Source organism: Oncorhynchus kisutch, linkage group LG4 (genome assembly GCF_002021735.2).
Source record: "Oncorhynchus kisutch isolate 150728-3 linkage group LG4, Okis_V2, whole genome shotgun sequence".
Classification (NCBI taxonomy): domain Eukaryota; kingdom Metazoa; phylum Chordata; class Actinopteri; order Salmoniformes; family Salmonidae; genus Oncorhynchus; species Oncorhynchus kisutch.
The window spans coordinates 50896731-50919360 of NC_034177.2; the positions used below are offsets into that span (position 1 = coordinate 50896731).

At 42.9% G+C, this 22630-nt stretch overlaps 1 protein-coding gene across 2 annotated transcripts in view; it reads right to left on the bottom strand.

Moving 5' to 3' along the window:
* Positions 1-22630, bottom strand: part of LOC109889650 (PDZ domain-containing RING finger protein 4) — a 200705-nt gene that overhangs the window by 40535 nt on the left and 137540 nt on the right. For both annotated transcript variants that reach the window (XM_020481235.2, XM_031823151.1), the window contains 2 exons: positions 16369-16628; positions 11579-11660 (listed from right to left, as the gene is read on the bottom strand). In XM_020481235.2, the coding sequence (XP_020336824.1) occupies positions 11579-11660; positions 16369-16628 (342 nt within the window). The remainder of the gene's footprint in view (positions 1-11578; positions 11661-16368; positions 16629-22630) is intronic.

A 22630-nucleotide genomic window follows, 5' to 3' on the forward strand; every position in this document is an offset into this window, starting at 1 on the left:
TACAATTATATTAATGTACTCCACATTTCAAAGTGAAAGTGAAAGAACAACTATAAAATCATAAAGAAACATCCCCTTTTCAGGACCCTGTCTTTCAAAGATAAGTCGTAAAAATACAAATAACTTCACAGATCTTCATTGTAAACCCTTAAACACTGTTTCCCATGCTTGTTCAATGAACCATAAACAATTAATGAACATGCACCTGTAGAACGGTCGTTAAGACACTAACAGCTTACAGACGGTAGCCAATTAATGTCACAGTTATGGACACTTAGGACACTAAAGAGGCCTTTCAATAAATTGCAATGTCCTTACTGTGAGACGCTTAAGACAGCGCTACAGGGAGACAGGATGGACAGCTGATCGTCCTCTCAGTGGCAGACCACGTGTAACAACACCTGCACAGGATCGGTACATCCGAACAGCACCTGCGGGACAGGTAAAGGATGGCAACAACAACTGCCCGAGATACAACATGAACACACAATCCCTTCATAAGTGCTCAGACTGTCCGCAATAGGATGAGAGAGGCTGGACTGAGGGCTTGTAGGCCTGTTGTAAGGCAAGTCCTCACCAGACATCACCGGCCACAACGTCGCCTATGGGCTCAAACCCACCGGCGCTGGACCAGACAGGACAGGCAAAAAGTGCTCTTCACTGACGAGTCGCAATTTTGTCTCACCAGGGGGTGTTTATCGTTGAAGGAATGAGCGTTACACCGAGGCCTGTACTCTGGAGAGGGATCGATTTGGAGGTGGAGGGTCCGTCATGGTCTGGGGCGGTGTGTCACAGCATCATCGGACTGAGCTTGTTGTCATTGCAAGCAATCTCAACGCTGTGCGTTACAGGGAAGACATCCTCCTCCCTCATGTGGTACCCTTCCTGCAGGCTCATCCTGACATGACCCTCCAGCATGACAATGCCATCAGCCATGCTGCTTGTTCTGTGCGTGATTTTCTGCAAGACAGGAATGTCAGTGTTCTGCCATGGCCAGCGAAGAGCCCGGATCTCAATCCCATTGAGCACGTCTGGGACCTGTTTGATCGGAGGGTGAGGACTAGGGCCATTCTCCCCAGAAATGTCCAGGAACTTGCAGGTGCCTCGGTGGAAGAGTGGGGTAACATCTCACAGTAAGAACTGGCAAATCTGCTGCAGTCTATGAGGAGGAGATGCACTACAGTACTTAATGCAGCTGGTGGCCACACCAGATACTGACTGTTACTTTTGATTTTGACCTCCCCTTTGTTCAGGGACACACTATTCCATTTATGTTAGTCACATGTCTGTGGAACTTGTTCAGTTTATGTCTCAGTTGTTGAATCCTGTTATGTTCATACAAATATTTGCACATGTTAAGTTTGCTGAAAATAAATGCAGTTGACAGGGAGATGACATTTCTTTTTTTGCTGAGTTTAGAACATTTTCAGAGCTAATAAAAATAAATAAAATGTCTTGATTGCGTATATCTTCACACACAAGATTCTACCAACTTTGAACAATTGTTATGGCAACACACAGTATATTAATTGTTTTTGTCAAAATTGCACAAGCTCAGTAAATTTGGTTGGAAATCATTGATGGACAGGAATACTCAAATAATATAAAAATGTATTTGTCACATGCTTTGTAAACAACAGATTTAGACTAACAGTGAAATGCTTACTTACGAGCCCTTACCAATGACACGCAGAGAAAAAATATAGAAACAATTATAATACAAGGAATAAATACACAATGAGTAACGATAACTTGGCTATATACACGGAGTACGAGTTGATTGCCAGGGGTACAAGGTAATTGAGGAAGCTATGTACATACAGTATAGGTAGGGATAAAGTGACTAGTCAAAAGGATAGATAATAAACAGTAGCAGCAGAGTCAAAAGAGAGGTGCAGTGAAATGTTGTTTTACAGGGTCAGGAATAGTAGCATGGCGCCCCTGGACCGAATTATGGTTAAGTGCCTTGCTCAAGGGTACATTGACAGATGTTTCACCTTGTCTGCTCAGGTATTTGAACCAGCAACCTTTTGGTTACAGGCCCAATGCTCTAACCACTGGGCTACCTGCCACCCATCCGGAGCTGTTTAGGGTCCTGTTGGTTCCAGACTTGGTGCATCGGTACCACTTGCCGTGGTACCAGGGCCTTTCTCTGACATCGCCTGGTATAGAGGTCCTGGATGGCAGGGAGCTCGGCCCCAGTGATGTACTGGGTGTACCGTCTGTACTGCCTTGCGTTCGGATGCCAAGCCGTTGCTATACCAAGCGGTGATGCAGCCAGTCAAGATGCTCTCAATGGTGCAGCTGCAGAACTGTGGAGGATCTGAGGGTCCTCTCAGGAGGGTCCCCCTCCTGAGGGGGAAGAGATATTGTTGTGCCTTTACTACCGTGTTGGTGTGTAGACCATGTTAATTCCTTAGTGACGTGGACACGAGGGAACTTCAAGCTCTCGACCCGCTCCACTACAGCCCCATTGATGTGGGTGGTCCATGATCAGCCATTTTGTCTTTCTGACATTGAGGGAGATGTTGGTGTCCTGGCACCACACTGCCAGGTCACTGGCCTCCTCACTATAGGTGGTCTCATCGTTGTTGGTGATCTGGCCTGCCACCGTCGTGTCGTCAGCAAACTTAATGATGATGTTAAGTCTTGCACGGCCATGCAGTTGTGGGTGAACAGGGAGTACAGGAGGGTACTAAGCACGCACCCCTGAGGTTGAGGTTCAGCGAAGTGGATGTGTTGTTGCCTACCATCACCACCGGATCTTCAGGAAGTCTAGGATCCAGTTGCAGAGGGAGGTGCTCAGTCCCAGGGTCCTGGGCTTGTGATTAGCTTTGTGGGTACTATGGTGTTGAACGTTGAGCTGTAGTCAAAGAACAGCATTCTTACATAGGTGTTCCTATTGTCCAGGTGGGAGAGGGCAGTGTGGAGTGTAAAAGAGATTGCGTAATTTGTGGATCTGTTGGGGTGCTATGCGAATTGGAGTGGGTCCAGGGTGTCTGAGATGATGGTGTTGATGTGAGCCAAGAACAGCCTTTCAGAGCATTTCGTGGCTACAGATTTGAGTGCTACAGGGGGATTGGCATTTAGACAGGTTACCTTGGCGTTCTTGGACACAGGGACTTATGGGGGGCCTGCTTGAAACATATACGTATTTCAGACTGGGTCAATATTCAAACCTTGTCTCTGATTTACAAACAAATGTAAGTCAGGATTGAGACTGGACCACTCAGGAACACTCAATATCCATCTACAGGAAAGCCACTCGGGTGTATTTATTTTTTGTAATTGTCCTGCTTCAGAATTCTAGGGTGGGTTTTCCTCTAACATCATGCTGCAACCACAATACTTGAAAATACAGATAGTTCAATTCAAATCAAATCAAATCAAATTTTATTTGTCACATACACATGGTTAGCAGATGTTAATGCGAGTGTAGCGAAATGCTTGTGCTTCTAGTTCCGACAATGCAGTAATAACCTACAAGTAATCTAACTAACAATTCCAAAACTACTGTCTTATACACACAAGTGTAAGGGGATAAAGAATATGTACATAAAGATATATGAATGAGTGATGGTACAGAGCGGCATAGGCAAGATACAGTAGATGGTGTCGAGTACAGTATATACATATGAGATGAGTATGTAAACAAAGTGGCATAGTTAAAGTGGCTAGTGATACATGTATTACATAAAGATGCAGTAGATGATATAGAGTACAGTATATACGTATACATATGAGATGAATAATGTAGGGTATGTAAACATTATATTAGGTAGCATTGTTTAAAGTGGCTAGTGATATATTTTACATCATTTCCCATCAATTCCCATTATTAAAGTGGCTGGAGTTGAGTCAGTGTGTTGGCAGCAGCCACTCAATGTTAGTGGTGGCTGTTTAACAGTCTGATGGCCTTGAGATAGAAGCTGTTTTTCAGTCTCTCGGTCCCAGCTTTGATGCACCTGTACTGACCTCGCCTTCTGGATGATAGCGGGGTGAACAGGCAGTGGCTCGGGTGGTTGTTGTCCTTGATGATCTTTATGGCCTTCCTGTAACATCGGGTGGTGTAGGTGTCCTGGTGGGCAGGTAGTTTGCCCCCGGTGATGCGTTGTGCAGACCTCACTACCCTCTGGAGAGCCTTACGGTTGTGGGTGTAGCAGTTGCCGTACCAGGCGGTGATACAGCCCGCCAGGATGCTCTCGATTGTGCATCTGTAGAAGTTTGTGAGTGCTTTTGGTGACAAGCCAAATTTCTTCAGCCTCCTGAGGTTGAAGAGGCGCTGCTGCGCCTTCTTCACGATGCTGTCTGTGTGGGTGGACCAATTCAGTTTGTCTGTGATGTGTATGCCGAGGAACTTAAAACTTGCTACCCTCTCCACTACTGTTCCATCGATGTGGATAGGGGGGTGTTCCCTCTGCTGTTTCCTGAAGTCCACAATCATCTCCTTAGTTTTGTTGACGTTGAGTGTGAGGTTATTTTCCTGACACCACACTCCGAGGGCCCTCACCTCCTCCCTGTAGGCCGTCTCGTCGTTGTTGGTAATCAAGCCTACCACTGTTGTGTCGTCCGCAAACTTGATGATTGAGTTGGAGGCGTGCGTGGCCACGCAGTCGTGGGTGAACAGGGAGTACAGGAGAGAGCTCAGAACACACCCTTGTGGGGCCCCAGTGTTGAGGATCAGCGGGGTGGAGATGTTGTTGCCTACCCTCACCACCTGGGGGCGGCCCGTCAGGAAGTCCAGTACCCAGTTGCACAGGGCGGGGTCGAGACCCAGGGTTTCGAGCTTGATGACGAGCTTGGAGGGTACTATGGTGTTAAATGCCGAGCTGTAGTCGATGAGCAGCGTTCTCACATAGGTATTCCTCTTGTCCAGATGGGTTAGGACAGTGTGCAGTGTGGTTGAGATTGCATCGTCTGTGGACCTATTTGGGCGGTAAGCAAATTGGAGTGGGTCTAGGGTGTCAGGTAGGGTGGAGGTGATATGGTCCTTGACTAGTCTCTCAAAGCACTTCATGATGACGGAAGTGAGTGCTACGGGGCGGTAGTTGTTTAGCTCAGTTACCTTAGCTTTCTTGGGAACAGGAACAATGGTGGCCCTCTTGAAGCATGTGGGAACAGCAGACTGGGATAGGGATTGGTTGAATATGTCCGTAAACACACCAGCCAGCTGGTCTGCGCATGCTCTGAGGGCGCGGCTGGGGATGCCGTCTGGGCCTGCAGCCTTGCGAGGGTTAACACGTTTAAATGTTTTACTCACCTCGGCTGCAGTGAAGGAGAGGCCGCATGTTTTGGTTGCAGGCCGTGTCAGTGGCACTGTATTGTCCTCAAAGCGGGCAAAAAAGTTATTTAGTCTGCCTGGGAGCAAGACATCCTGGTCCGTGACGGGGCTGGTTTTCTTTTTGTAATCCGTGATTGACTGTAGACCCTGCCACATACCTCTTGTGTCTGAGCCGTTGAATTGAGATTCTACTTTGTCTCTATACTGACGCTTAGCTTGTTTGATTGCCTTGCGGAGGGAATAGCTACACTGTTTGTATTCGGTCATGTTTCCGGTCACCTTGCCCTGATTAAAAGCAGTGGTTCGCGCTTTCAGTTTCACGCGAATGCTGCCATCAATCCACGGTTTCTGGTTTGGGAATGTTTTAATCGTTGCTATGGGAACGACATATTCAACGCACGTTCTAATGAACGTGGAGTGTGGAACGTTCTAATGACTCTTGGAGTGTGGAATCAGATTGGTCGGACCAGCGTTGAACAGACCTCAGCGTGGGAGCTTCTTGTTTTAGTTTCTGTCTGTAGGCAGGGATCAACAAAATGGAGTCGTGGTCAGCTTTTCCGAAAGGAGGGCGGGGCAGGGCCTTATATGCGTCGCGGAAGTTAGAATAGCAGTGATCCAAGGTTTTGCCAGCCCTGGTTGCGCAATCGATATGCTGATACAATTTAGGGAGTCTTGTTTTCAGATTAGCCTTGTTAAAATCCCCAGCTACAATGAATGCAGCCTCAGGATGTATGGATTCCAGTTTGCAAAGAGTCAAATAAAGTTCGTTCAGAGCCATCGATGTGTCTGCTTGGGGGGGAATATATACGGCTGTGATTATAATCGAAGAGAATTCCCTTGGTAGATAATGCAGTCGACATTTGATTGTGAGGAATTCTAAATCAGGTGAACAGAAGGACTTGAGTTCCTGTATGCTTTTGTGACCACACCACGTCTCATTAGCCATAAGGCATACGCCCCCGCCCCTCTTCTTACCAGAAAGATGTTTGTTTCTGTTGGCGCGATGCGTGGAGAAACCAGCTGGCTGCACCGACTCCGATAGCGTCTCTCCAGTGAGCCATGTTTCCGTGAAGCAAAGAACGTTACAGTCTCTGATGTCCCTCTGGAATGCTACCCTTGCTCAGATTTCATCAACCTTGTTGTCAAGAGACTGGACATTGGCGAGAAGTACACTGGGGAGTGGTGCACGATGTGCCCGTCTCCGGAGTCTGACCAGAAGACCGCTACGTTTCCCTCTTTTATGAAGTCGTTTTTTTGGTCGCTGGCTGGGATCCATTCCGTTGTCCTGGGTGAAAGGCAGAACACAGGATCCGCTTCGCGAAAGTCATATTCTTGGTCGTACTGATGGTGAGTTGACGCTGCTCTTATAATCGGTAGTTCTTCTCGACTGTATGTAATGAAACCTAAGATGACCTGGGGTACTAATGTAAGAAATAAAATGTAAAAAAACAAAAAACTGCATAGTTTCCTAGGAACGCGAAGCGAGGCGGCCATCTCTGTTTCCCGCGATGTTGTGTTCTATTGGATTTGACCCAGACCTGTAGTTATTCATTTATTAGTTTTCTTTCATTCTGAAAATGTGTATAGATCGGTAGGAAAGTTGTATGGATCGGTAGGGGGAAAAAATCAATGTAATCCCTTTTTAGATTACATTTTAAAAGCAGCACAATTTTAAGATGTCCACTCTCTGAGAAGGCATCACCTGTTCCCATTAAGTCCTTATCTTTTCTTATAAATAGTATACAGATAGTATACAGTGGAAAGAGAACATGGAGGCTAAACAAGACAGACATACTGCACAAGAGTTTTTAATAATGAATCTTTTGATGGCTCTTTTTCTCCCTAACCCAACACCTTGTCTACCACTCCTCAAGCCGTTGTGCTACAGGAAATCATCAATATCCTTGCTTAATGAAATGGCGAGCCAACATTTCATTACCTATATTATATTTCCGCTGGGATGTAATGGCAGGGTGCCCACATTATGATTTTTCATCAGACTGAGGTAATTTCAGAAATCTCTCTCTCATTTTGATAAATGAAGGAATAAACCATCACTCTGAAAATAGAGGCATTCAGCTCTGAACTATTGACGTACGTTAAGTGAAGGTGGGTTAGCGTGGAATATACCTGCTCCCGGAGCATCAAAAAAAAGAAGGGTGTGTGCTTTTAACGTACGTCAAAAGCACACACAATATAATATGATTTGTTAATAGAAATGAGGCATAAAGAAAAGAGGGTTAATATATTATATTTGTGTTGCCTCTAATGCCAAGGCTGAAGCAGAGGCGACACACGTGGATGAGCAAATCTCTTTAGAGAAATAACTCGAGCTCGGTGGGTGGAAGGAAAGGAAGCTTCTCGTACAAATTCAAATGAAACAAAAGAGAAAACGTAATCATCATACATCACTCAAAGCAAAGCCAGACTGGCAGCAAAGTTCACCTGGTCCTCAGTGATGTGGAAATAAAGAATATTCGTACAGGGGGGGAAGGTGAGAGGAGGAGTTGGGGGCTTGGTGGATTGAGAGAGCCAAGTGTCGACATGAAGCCCGTTTATCATCGCCTCCTGTCTCATCTGCATCTAGATCCGTGTCTGTGTGTGTGCGTGTGTGTATCTGTGTGTGTGTGTCTAAATTATAGGCTTAAATCATCATCTGTCAAACTAACCCAGGAGTCTGCCCATGCACCTGTGGGTTAGTTCAGCACAAACAAAGATGGAAGAGGAGGATTGGTTTGACTTGACACCTTGCTGTATTCATGGGGGGGGGGAAAACGGAATCTTGTTACGCTTTATTTTAACAAACCTAACGCCATGGTAAATCTCGCGGTAGTGTTTTAGGTTCACGGGTGAGTCCAAAATATTTGAGCTATTTTCACAACCGGGAAAGGGCTGGGTTTTGATGAATAAATAAGTTGTGAGTGGGTCGAGGCTTGGTCCCTCACTGGCCAATCAGAACGTGCTCTTTGGCTAAATATGTGGTTGCTTCAAGTTGTGTATTTACTGTCTTTTGTATATTGTGTTCTCATCAACTCCAATTACAATGTTAGTCCATTATAGCCTGGTTCGTTAAAGGGATACTTCAGGGTTTTGGCAATAAAGCCCTTTATCGACTTCCACAAAGTCAGATGAACTTATGGATAAATGTTTTATGTCTGCATTCAGTACGCAAGAAGTCCAAATGTAGTTTCGCGAGCCAATGCTAATTAGCATTAGCACAATGACTGGAAGTCTATTGTATCTACTAGCATGCTAGCAGTTAACATAGACTTCCAGTCATTACACTAACGCTAGTTAGCAATTGCGCTAACGCTAGTTAGCAACGTCCTTTTAAAACGTCATTGCCAAAATCCTGAAGTATCCCTTTAAATAGCCTGCCCCATATTTGCTCAATATTTTTTAACATATTTGCAGTTCCCATTGTTCTAATTGCATTGCTTCAATATGGAAAAACATTGTTAAACATAGGCTATAGCATTCACAAGAGCTTGGCCTAGTGTTAATTGTAGTCCGGACATGCCAAACGTAGTCAATAAGCAAGATTACATTCACTAGGCTATTGATAAGGCCTAAAAAGACAGTGTATAACTATAATAAAAACAAAACAACAACTTGTTTTAAATAGGCTATGCACAGGGTTGGGCAGGTCACTTTCTAAAAGGAATCCATTACAGTTACTAGTTACCGGTCCAAATTTGTAATCGGTAAAGTAACTTTGGATTACCCAAACTCAGTAATGTAATCTGATTACATTCTGTTACTTTTAGATGACTTTACCTTTAAGAGGCATTCGAAAAATGTATGTTACCAATTGAACGACATCTATTGCAGGATAAATTAATGTTAAAGTTACATAGCTGGCCATATATGGATGTTAAATTTTACTTTTTTTTACTTCTTCTAACCCATCGCTTTCTACTACATATAATAATATGATTAAATTACATCTTTACATTAAAAAACAAAGTCTATGCAAATTTCAGTCATTCCAATAAATTTTATATCCCTTGATCTTCAAGAATATGACTTGGAAATATGGAAGTTTAGATTAGCCAAATTGTTATACCAGATTTTTTTAAATGATTCTGTTGTCATGGAGGACTGATTGGGCTCATTGATTCGAGTTGAGAAAAATGCTGCGCTCATGGAATGGCATGCTTTGAGCCCTACTGGAAAGGACTATTTACATGTGAAAAATGAATGCCATATGCTGCATTTGCTATAGGCCTATTGTTTACCTTTTGTTGGTGACACCTTGGTATCTTGATAATATGCAGCTGTTTTAAGGGCAAATCCACAGATGAAGCAATAAGAAAACGGACACCCGCCTGTGTTTTGATAAAAAGCTGAGGGATGGGCCTGGAGAAATGTAACCACTCTCAGACTAATAGACAGAGCTTTGGATGCAAGGACTGACCATCCATGATATAAAAAGAATGGTTTAAATCATGTTATGGGGCATTTACAATGTTTACAAACATTGAAGAAAAACAAGCTTATATTTTTGGTTCTCATGGAGTGTGACAGAACTAAGCTCATGAGGCATTTATAAGTTATACTTAAGCAATAAGGCCTGAGGAGGTGTGGTTTTGCTGTTGCAATTATAAACTGGTTACCAATGTAATTAGAGCAGTAAAAATACATGTTTTGTCATACCTGTGGTTTACGGTCTGGTATACCTTGGCTGTCAGTCAATCAGCATTCAGGGCTTGAACCACCCAGTTTATAATCTTCAAGAATGAATGGATTCGGAAAGTATTCAGACCCCTTGACTTTTTCCACATTTGTTTTACGTTACAACCTTATTCTAAAAATGATTAAATCGTTTTTTCCCCTCATGAATCTACACACAATACCCCATAATGATGAAGTAAAAACAGATTTTTAGAATTTTTTGCTAATTTATGTAAGACAAAAACCGGAAATATCACATGTAAATAAGTGTATGGGGCGGCAGGGTAGCCTAGTGGTTAGAGCATTGGACTAGTAACCGAAAGGTTGCAAGTTCAAATCCCTGAGCTGACAAGGTACAAAATCTGTCGTTCTGCCAATGAACAGGCAGTTAACCCACTGTTCCTAGGCCGTCATTGAAAATAAGAATTTGTTCTTAACTGACTCTGCTCTTTTCCCGTGATCCATCAAAAACATTTGGTGTGTCATCATTGTAGTCTCAGACTTGTGGTCAGACTTGCTCAGGTGGAACAAATTTAAACTTGCACCTTTTTTTCAATGCTGATTTGAATGTCATTGAGAAAACAGAAGTGTAAAACATTTTTTTTTTGTTCGCAACATCCTTTATGAATTTTAAAATAATCCTCTAAGTAAGGATCTAGTTTTTCAAAAGTATCTGTAATCTGATGACAATACTCCCCAACCATGGCTATGTGTAAATACAGTTACAGGCACCATTGCTTCCTGTTGGCGTATAATACAGACAAGGCATTTTAGACTTATGCAGGGTTTTACAGACATCCAAACTTTACAAAGGAGCTGGATAAAGATCCAATATAAAGAGACAGGTAGAATGTCCACTCACCGTTACACTGCTCACAAATATAATATTTTATAAACATCATCGAACCATCTTTCAGATGATATTTGCAGACAAATACCAGACAAATTCTCATTGCATTTGAGCCATGTACGTTCCTACCATAAACCCATGAATGGTGAATCGTTTGAAGAAATCTGAAATTGGCATGTTGTCGCATGTTTTTAAGGGCACACGTCAAATATTTCCACCCCTCCCACCTCAAGGCAAACAAGATGGCATAGGACAGGTAAATGACCAACCCTGGGGCCAGGGTTGGAAAATGTCAGAGCGCTGGCTTTTACAAGTTGAAATTGCCAAAGACCGTAAGTTTGACACTAGTGCCGCCTTAACGCCAGCCAAAAATAGAGCCCTCAGTATTTTACAGGGCAGAAAACTTTTTTTCTCTCTCAGATGCCTCAAATAGGAAAGAGTTAAGGCTGTGAGGTTGCTACACTTTCAGTGAGTTATAACCAATGACACAATCGAAATATTCCCTCATGGAGACCTCATAGTGCATCATTATTGGCAGCGGCTGTGGTTGTAAAAGGTCCTGTAGAGATCCTGAGCTGTCTGTCGTGTGTATGTAGTGTGACCTATCATCTATCTGTCACCACTTTCCCCTAGGGACAGGGCTGTGGAGTCAATTATAACTGAGCCCTTCCCTTATTGGTAAAGCCCCGTTATGAGATGTGGTGTGTGTGTGTGTTTTGTTTGTTTGTCAAACGTTGTTCACAACTATGACGGGAGGTGTAATCAAGTCTTACCTCATACTCAAACTCCTCTGTCCTCCCTCCATCAGCTCTCCCCTCATAGTAATCCTGTTCCATGGTGTGGAGAGAGTGACAGCTGTCAGGAAAAAAAAGAGAGAGAAGGAGAGAGAGAAATAGGCAGGAGACAGAAAGAGAGAATGAAATTAGTTAAGAGGGAGCAGTGCCAAGGGAAGGCTTCCCCAGAATAATGTATATATATATAGTACCAGTCAAACATTTAGACACACCTACTCATTCAAGGGTTTGTCTTATATATATACTTTAAAAAAACTGTTTTCTACATTATACAATAATAGTGAAGACATTAAAACTATGTAGTGACACATGTGGAATCATGTAGTAACCAAAAAAAGTGTTAAACAAATCCAAATATATTTTGTATTTGAGATTCTTCAAAGTAGCCACCCTTTGCCTTGAGGACAGCTTTGCAAACACTCTTGGAATTCTCTCAATCAACGTCATGAGGTAGTCTCCTGTTGTCTTTGTGCCGACTTGCTGTAACTCTCTGTGGTTCTAAATCAGGAGTTGTTTTAAGTAAAGTGTCAAAAACGTTAACTTGCCTAACCATGTCGTAGGTCATGTAACTGTTTGTTACGCAATATATGCTTCGTGGACTTCACCAGACAAATGTTTTTCTCTGGTTCTGTGATGAAACAGATGTATGCGTGACTGTTGTCTGGCTCCCGAGTGGTGCAGCGATCTAAGGCACTGCATCTCAGCGCTAGAGGCGTCACTACAGACACCCTGGTTCAAATCCATGCTGAATCACAATCGGCCGTGATTGGGAGTCTCATAGGGCGGTGTACAATTGGCCCAGTGTCGTCCGGGTTTGGCCGGTGTAGGCCGTCATTGGAAATAAGAATTTGTTCTTAACGGACTTGCCTAGTTAAATCAAGGCCTTATTGTATATCACGGTGGTGTATGAACAAATGGGTTATAGGTCAAACAAGGCATTGATCACAACATAGGTGTAATATGTAATATGTAATATGGCTTTTTTCCTGGCTTGGCTTCCCCAGTGATTTTATCCATGCACTGCCACTGAGAGGGAGTTTCTCTCTCTCTCACACACAATCGCTCTCTTACATACACTGACTGTAAGTGACAGTTTTCTTTGCCTTTTTCCTGCATGGGACCGCTAAGAGGAGAGGAAGACAGGATGTCAGGATGATGCTGTCTAGGATGATGCTGCGTGCTGTTGCATACCCAGGCATCTCTCTCTCTCTCTCTCTATCTCTGCCCTTGAATTCTGTACAGTGAATACGCTACTTTATGTATCTCATGCACAGAGCAAAACAGCTTTGCTTTGGGGGTTTGTAAGGTAATTTTAGATCATAATGAGTGCTATCAAATACCACACACGCTATTTTTGACATGAACCATTCACTTTTGAATTCACAACAATGAACATATTGAATTTATTCCCATTATAAATTCAATTTCATTGCATCTGTGAGTGCATACAAACACGTGTTATTCTGTCCCAAAACAATCTTCTGGTGACAAAATGAGCCTTGTAAACGTCAAAATGTTTTATCCTCTGGCACTACAATATTGCAGCACATCGTAACATTGTTGGCCGTGTGTGTTTGTGTGTGTGTGTGTGTGTGTACATTGAACACAATTACACAGCTTTACTGCCCACGTTCAAAACCCGGGGAAACAAACATTTGTTGTATCTATAAAATGTGCCGTAATCTTGGCGTCCGCACCTGATCGCAGATGAAGAGGAGAAAATGTCTCTTTTATGGGTCACATTGATTACATTTAGGAGTATAGCCCGGGGCTATAACTAGGCTGTGAATGAATGTTGCACTGTATTGCCTGGTTTTATTAGCCCATTCGGTTTAATCACCTTGTAAACCTTCCATGAAACCAAATGGCTGTGCCAAGCAGTACCAATTATTACAAGCAGGCCCTGTGGGTAGTGGTGCTACTGAGTTATGGAGAAAATATCTTACATTATGAAGGAACAAAGGGTTGGATCTCGTCAGGTTTAAAGGGTTGGGTCTGGCCATGTTGTGGGTTGATGTACAGCAGTGACACATGTAGATTGCTCATAGCATAACATGGTTAGTCTCAATTTGACACAGACCATGTTTCTTTCTGAAACATGTCATAGTCTTTTATTACAGACGAGTATTTAAAAAAGATCTAATCTCTAAAGACTAAGCACTTCATGTAACTAGGGCTGTGGCGCTCACAACATTTAGTCAGCTGGTAATTGTCAAGCAAAAAGCGGTTGGTCTCACGGTTATTGACCGTTAATTAACATAAACACGTGTAGCATCTCCTGGCTTCCACACTATTGCAGACCTTTGGAACATCTACATTTAAATATATATATATATATATAAATCTGTGTAATATAGATCCATGATTTATTTTAGACAGGTCTAAAGAAGCACGATCTGAAGAAAATGTAGTCTATTTCAGAAGAACAGAATAGCATACTCAGAGTTGTCCTTAAGTTAGGTCCTGATCTGGCTATGCCATATGGCTGTGGGCTACACTAGTTCATTTAGCAGACAGGTTTTGCTAAGAATTCCATGGCATTATTTTATATTGTTTCATACTATGAAGAATACAATTGAACAAAGCTGAATAAAATATACATATTTTCTCCAAACGATTTGAGGGAGTGTGCACATAAGGCTATTCTGTGTTGAGCAGTTAACAAAGAAATAGGTCCTCCTATATGCTTCATTTATTGTTATTAATATATCTTTTGTTGTTCGACAAGCTGCATGATGCGACTCTAATGATGATTTGAAAAAAGTTAATTGAAAGGCATGAGCTCTGCTTTGTTTTTTTTGTTGCTTAGGCTGAACACACTTCATTAGTCTCTCATTCATAATTTTACAAGCGCTTGATAATGCCTTGAATTTCACGGCGGCATCCCCTTTGTGGCCATAATGCACCATAAAAAAAATCCATGCCTTTGTTGTGCCCTTTTCCCTGAATGCTGTGCCCTCTACATCACATGATCGGGTCTTAATCACAGGCTACAAGTGAAGACAGACACATCGGGGACGCAACTGCGTGCGTCCTTGTCTAATTCCGAGATGCATATTGAAGATATTGGAAGAACTGTCCACAATTACTTTTCGTCAGCCAACAAGATGATTAGGCCTAATGAACAGCAATGTCAGTCCCTAGCCTATGTCAATCCCCCTATGTCAATAGTACAAAAGTCGACCTATTCTATTCTGTGCGAGAAATAAAGAAATACTCCAAACATAGTCTGGGACAGTGGTGGGATGCAATAGATCCGAAATTAATACAGCCACTAGCATTGCAAAAATATTTTTTATGCAATGTGGCTGACACAACAGATCAGAACGTTTAGCTTAAAATGTTGATAAACTATTAGGCTATTTCTTCACATTATAAGCGCAGCAATGCCCACATGGCAGTATGTTCCATTAGCGGGAAAACACCAAAAGTGACCACAAATGCGATTATGCATGTAATGCTTTTGTTATAAAGGTGCATTTTTATGGCGAAAATGATCTTCCCCAAACTTGAAACCCACTGTTCTTGTGTACCAGTTAGGCTCTAAATCCCCTGTAAAGCGGATTAAAGTGCTTCACTTTAAAACTTTTTTTTTTGGCCACTTTAGTTGTGATTACAAACCTTATCAAAACATATAGGCCTATGGGCTCGGCTACATGAGGTGTGCGAATATGATTCAAAAAAGTCGCAAAATAATGTATGTTTCTTATGCTGAGCATCATTCTCAAGTGATAATATATAAGTGATAGGCTAATATTGTCACCCATCAGCCTATTTCTGATTTAAACTTCCCCTTTGTGGCCGTAATGCACCCTGAATAAATCCAATGCGAAACAGGGGCAGCGGGGAAAAATACATGTCATCTATGCACTTAAATAGTGAATGGAGGACGCTTTTCCCATGGTTCATTTTCATGCCAGCCAACAGAGTCACATGGAATTTGACTGCCTTCATGACTTGTAACTGCTGGTGTGCCGGGAATACAGCCACCGCAACAGCGCTACATGTAAACTCCAACTCTCCAACTGACATTGGATACTTGGTTCATTTAATGTACCTCCATCTGACATTGGATACTTGAATCCAAGACAATTAATTGTCCATGGGATGTTGTTGGAATTAATTATCAACTTAACATACGGTATCCCTCATTCACAGAGTCGCAATTAACTTCTCAGCTTCGGGTAGAGAAGCCCCCGAACAGCTTATATTTCACCGTCTCAGTCCCTAAAGAAGAAATCCAGACATTCTTCATGCTAAACTTAATCTTGATCTTAGTTTTCCTCCCCTTAGAGATGAATACAATATGAACAAAAACAAAAGGAAAGAGAAAAGACTGAAACCATTTTTATTTTGTTGTCTTCAAGGAAACCCCCAGTTGATACTTGAAACGCTCTAAATTGTGAGGGTCTACCTCGAGTATAGATGTTGTAAGACTGGATTTTCTGACAGCCAACAAGAGATTGGTCTCTTTGGCATTGCAATTAAGCTTCAAGCCTTGAAATATTATTGTACTGTGTGAATAAACAATGAAACTCAATCTCAGGTGGATTTATGTTTGTAGTCTTCTTAGCTAAAGTAGTACATTATTTATTTATAGTCGCTCTGATCAGATCTAACCTAACTGTCACACAGAAGAGCCATGTGTCAGCTGATCTCGGATCAAGTTTAGCTTTTTTTTGCCATAAAGAATAAGATAACATGGACACGGGGGACCTGATCCTAGATCACCATTCCTACTTTGAGACGCGGCCCGGGTCAGATCTTACCTGTCAGACAGCAGGAAGGGGCAGATGTCCGGCACGGGAGGAGTGGTGGCCCGGAGCTTGGCCAGGGCCATGATATGTTCAAAGGTGATGTCGGTCTGCGTGCACATGTCCACCACGTCCACTTCCTGAGTGGAGCTAACATGGCTGCCGCGGCCAGCAGTGTTCCTCCTGAGGACCTGCACCACAATGGGTTCCTTAGCAGAGCGAAACGCCTCCACTGCCTCGTCATGACTGGCCTTGGAGAGGTCCTTTCCATTCACCTGCATAGGACAGGAGAGAATGCAGTTCGAAATAAAGCTACTGTAAAGATAGTGAAAGATAACAGTTACTGTAAAGTACTTTGTGACTACTGTTGATGTAAAAACATGTTAAAAACAGGGGAGGTTACAGGTACTGTAACACTGTTTACTGAATTCATGAAAAGACAAAAGCTACAGAGGACAGGAGAGATTTGTCAGACACAGACCCATTAGGCAGTTGGCTTGTCAGTTTTGTCATGTGGTCAAGCAGATAATACCTCACTATAAGCAGGGCGGTATTATGCTAGAAGAGCTGTGTGTTATTATGACATATTAGTAGATGACCAAAGCCATTGACTCATTGGTGCAAAGCCATGTCTAAGAGGATTTATGTCTATTAGTTTATTATGTGCGTCATGCCAATCTCATTTCAATGTTTCACATAAGCAATAAGGGAAAATAAATGGGAAAAGTGCCTGGGAATGGATGATGTCAGTGGTTATGATTTCACCTTTATTTAACCAGGTAGTTCTCATTTACAACTGCGACCTGGACGGGATAAACCAAAGCAGTGTGACTGAAACAACAACAACACAGAGTTACACATGGGATCGACAAACGTACGAACATACAAACGTCAATAACACCATAGAAAAATCTGTATACAGTGTGTGCAAGTGAAGTAAGGAGGTAAGGCAATAAATAGGCCATAGTGGCGAAGTCATTACAATTTAGCAATTAACACTGGAGTGATAAATGTGCAGATGAGGATGTGCAAGTAGAAATACTGGTGTGCAAAAGAGCAGAAAAACAAAAACAAATATGGGGATGAGGTAGGTAGTTGGTTGGATGGGCTATTTACAGATGGGCTGTGTATAGCTGCAGCGATCGGTAAACTGCTCTGACAGGTGATGCTTAAAGTTAGTGAGGGAGATATAAGTCTACAACTTCAGGGATTTTTAAAATTCGTTCCAGTCATTGGCAGCAGAGGAAGGAAGGAAGGAATGGTGGCCAAAAGAGGTGTTGGCTTTGACCATCTGTGCTACGAGTGGTTGTTGCTAAGGTGACCAGTATTTCCTTTATTTAACTAGGCAAGTCAGTAAACAACAAATTCTTATTTTCAAAGACAGCCTAGGAACAGTGGGTTAACTGCTTTATTCAGGGCCAGAACAATAGATTTTTACCTTCTCAGCTCAGGGATTTGATCTTTCAACTTTCTGGTTACTAGTCCAACAACTCTAAACCACTAGGCTACCCTGCCGCACCAGTGAGCTGAGATAAGGCAGAGCTTTACCTCGCAAAAACGTATAGATGACCTGGAGCCAGTGGGTTTGGCGACGAATATGTAGTGGTGGCTAGCGAACGAGAGCACACAGGTTGTAGTGGTGGGTAGTATATGGGGCTTTGGTGACAAAACGGATGGCACTGTGATAGACTGCATCCAATTTTCTGAGTAGAGTGTTGGAGGCTATTTTGTAAATTACATCGCCGAAGTCAAGGATCAGTAGGATAGTCAGTTTTACGAAGGTATGTTTGGCAGCATGAGGGAAGGAGGCTTTGTTGCGAAATAGGAAGACTATTCTATATTTAATTTAGGATTGGAGATGCTTAATATGAGTCTGGAAGAGGGTTTACAGTCTAACCAGACACCTAGGTATTCATAGTTGTCCACATATTCTAAGTCAGAACCGTCCAGATTAGTGATGCTAGTCGGGCGGGAAGCTGTGGGCAACAATCGGTTGAAGAGCATGCATTTCGTTTTACTAGCATTTACGAGCAGCTGGAGGCCACGGAAGGAGTGTTGTATGGCATTGAAGCTCGTCTGGAGGTTTGTTAGCACAGTGTCCAAAGAAGGGCCAAAGAGTTGCTGGGAATTGAGGGGGATCTTTTGGGAGTTGTTGAGATTTGTGGGTTAAAGCAGGTTCCGTTCAGTGGCCATAAACATAACATGAGAGGGATACCCCCACGGCCACTCCCTGAGTCACTTGAACAGGCTTGGAGTCATGTTCCTAGAAACACAGTAGATACCCAACTAACATTCTTGTGGTGCTGCGGGTGCAGGGTAACGTTGCCCATAGAGGCTGATCTTGGCTCAGTTACATGCATTTCCCCACTACACTGGTTTGGGTTAAGACTGATCCTATATCTGTCCCTAGGGGAAACTTTACCCTGCAGCGGTGCTGAGACCATTGCAACATGACTAATAAGCCGATCACCCCAACCACAGACGTCTTATTGATTCCCACTCAACAAACCCAATAAGCAATGCGTACAAGAACAATAGGATGAACTGATGACATCAGTCAAGAGTAGACTTTGAGAAACAAGTGTTTGAGCGAAGCCCTCGGTTCTCCACATTGACGCTCCGTTCTGCATCACTGACTCTATGCATCATCATGAGAGTCAGACAGTAGGCCTACCAAACAGAGTGAGAAAATGTTTACACTGCAGCTGGCATCTATGGAGAAAACCACCGGTTCATTTAGCCCAGTAATTGGACTGGAAAGGTAAGCATTGCTGAAATACCTCAGAGAATGTATTTTGGTATAAGGCGGAAAACAGAGATGATAATTTAGATGGCCTCTGCCAAAACGGTACATGCAGCACAATTCTCCTGCAGTTGTAATCAAATTATGGCATTCAGTTGTAGCGTTTTTGCCTGCGGGGCAGACCGTTCATGGAATGCGTTGGAATGAAACGATCAACTGGACAAGTTTGAAAAGATAACTGTCCCATCTGCATTTACAAGTCAGTTGAACACGCAACAACACACCGCAGGCTCGCTACCAACGGTTTATGCCACGTAGAGGACACTTCTCTCCAAAGTGACTACAGCATCGTGGGTAACTGAACCCACGACCTTGGCCAGGCTCCTACTGCACCAACTGAGCTGCACAGAACCACCGTGTGTCAGCGATACGTCTGTCTCTGATGTCTGCATTCCCTCATCTCTAAGGACAGGTGTATCTGAGGGTGCTTTCACCTTCGTTCCGTGATCAGGTCTTCTTATCAGAGAATGCCCTACAAACACACACACACACAACGTATTTCCAGCCACAACCGAAGGCGAGAAATAAAGTGGTCCGTTCCTCTGGTATCTGGAGTGACCTTTGCGTGATGTGACGTTGCATTAATCACCTGAGAGATAAACTGGGTCAACACATAGCGCTCCGACGGCTGTAGAAGACTGTAGCGCTCGCTCTCCTCCTTCCCTCCCTCCCTTCGCTCTCCTCTCTCCTATACTCCTCAATAAATGTGCTTTTCTTTGTGGCCAGTCAGCAGTTGCTATATACTGCTACAGACCTCATATATTGTGCTAAAAAAAACTAGGACTTTGAATAATTAGGCTATCCCATATAGTAGCTAATTTTGGTCTGAACCAAGTCTCTCTCTCTCTCTCAGTTTGAGGAGCCTAGCTAACTGAAGAATGAAACAAAGGAGTTGTACCAGATAAATGAGGATGCCGATGGCATATGACAGTCCTGAAGAAAACTGATCACATTTTCAACCAACCAGCTCTCCCTTTGGTCTCTGGTCCAGTCTGTCCTGCCTGGGCTCTCGGCTGCGTTCCAAATAGCACACTATTCCCTATATAGTGCAATACTTTTGACCAGAGCCCTATCGAGTCAGAAGAAGAACGCACACACACACACACACACACACACACACACACACACACACACACACACACACACACACACACACACACACACACACACACACACACACACACACACACACACACACACACACACACACACACACACACACACGTCATCACCAGAGAGGAGAATGGAGGGATTTTCTCTTTAGTAGATTTTCACCAGGATGGTCCAGATGGAACAATTAATCTCCAATCAACAAACTGAATATTAACTAACTCAGACTGTCCCACTGGGCACAGACGTCAGTTCAACATCAATTTTGGATTTACATTTGGTTGAGTTGTCAACTAACGTGAATTCAACATGAAATCAACAAAACATTTCAACATGACATTGGATTTAGGTTCAAACTTGGGTGATAAAAAAAAAAAAATCCATCACAGTTTTCCACTATGATTCTACATCACCACATTGAGTGTGTGTCAGTGTGCCAGTTGTATCTCCTGTTTATACTCACTGCCCTGGTTAGTGTGGATCTATACCATCTATTCAATTTGTAACTATAGCTAGATATTCATACAGCCTTTCATGATTTCATCACACAGATTTCATCACATTTGAGTCATTTAGCAGATGCTCTTATCCAGAGCGACTTACAGTTAGTGCATTCATCTTGAGATAGCTTGGTGGGTCAACCTCTCTACTCTCCAGCGTGCATACAAAGCATACAAATCCATATTCATTCACAAACACACACTGGTAAACAAAAGCTGTTCAGCAACAATTTCTTTTAGCAGAACTGCAGTGTTGATAGTTTCAAACCGTAGCTCCAAGAAGCACCACATGTCCACAACAGCGCAATTCATTCATAAAGAGTCCATATGAATTATCGTTATAAACTGTAGCAAACTTTGCTGGTTCTATAGCAATGACTGTATGCTTCCGAGGCCATGGCAATTTGAAATATCAATGGCCTTGGAGAGAAAAAGGGACACCGTGGGATGCAGGGATGGAGGGATGAAGGGATTGAATGTATGGAGCGTTGCCACATCTGTTTTGTTGTTTGCAGATGGATACACAACAGTGTTTTCCTTCGAAGCCCGCGAGAGGACGAGCATCGCGTCTCACAACTAAATGCAATGCACTGGCTTACTGGAGTGAAATGGCAAGAGGGAACCTGTTTTTTTTCTCCTGCTCTCTCTATTGACAAAGAGTGCTGGGAAGAAAAAAGAAAAACTAAAATACTTCCTGTCCAACCATAAAAGCAAACAATTACTTTATTGACATTTTATAGGTGGGATTTAGGGAAGCAAGATTTAGACCAAATCACTGCCATTTGTTGAAGACTTACATGTTTAAACAGATGTACGCCCCATGGTTCTATGAAAAGTAGTTGAAGAGGCAAAGTATCTCACCTAGAATCACACCTCAGTTGAAGGTACAAGGGAGGGAGGACACAGGCTTTGACTAGAGGCTTCGCCTCCTTAGTCGGCTCTGCTTCACTCTCAGTGTGTTTTGTCTCACAGACTCCCCGTCAATATCTTCACCAAGCCAATGTCCGCGCCCTCCACTCAAAATCCATCTCTTTAAGCTAGAGACGTCTGTTTCTCTGCACGGGCCGCATCTCAATCCACCACATCCGCATCTGCGCTGGGAGGTGGCAGAGCTACCAGCAGAGCTACCAGCGGTGTTTGTCAGAGCTTTCCGGAGCTTTCTTATACCTCACAGATATAGGAGAGACACTTCAAAAACATACATTATTTTGGTTCATTTTTGGACTATCCGTTTTGCCATGTTTTTTATTTATTTTTATTTTTATTTCACCTTTATTTAACCAGGTAGGCAAGTTGAGAACACCTTTATTTAACCAGGTAGGCTAGTTGAGAACACCTTTATTTAACCAGGTAGGCTAGTTGAGAACACCTTTATTTAACCAGGTAGGCTAGTTGAGAACAAGTTCTCATTTGCAACTGCGACCTGGCCAAGATAAAGCATAGCAGTGTGAGCAGACAACAAAGAGTTACACATGGAGTAAACAATTAACAAGTCAATAACACAGTAGAAACCAAAGGGGGAGTCTATATACAATGTGTGCAAAAGGCATGAGGAGGTAGGCAAATAATTACAATTTTGCAGATTAACACTGGAGTGATGAATGATCAGATGGTCATGTACAGGTAGAGATATTGGTGTGCAGAAGAGCAGAAAAGTAAATAAATAAAAACAGTATGGGGATGAGGTAGGTGAAAAAGGGTGGGCTATTTACCAATAGACTATGTACAGCTGCAGCGATCGGTTAGCTGCTCAGATAGCTGATGTTTGAAGTTGGTGAGGGAGATAAAAGTCTCCAACTTCAGCGATTTTTGCAATTTGTTCCAGTCACAGGCAGCAGAGTACTGGAACGAAAGGCGGCCAAAT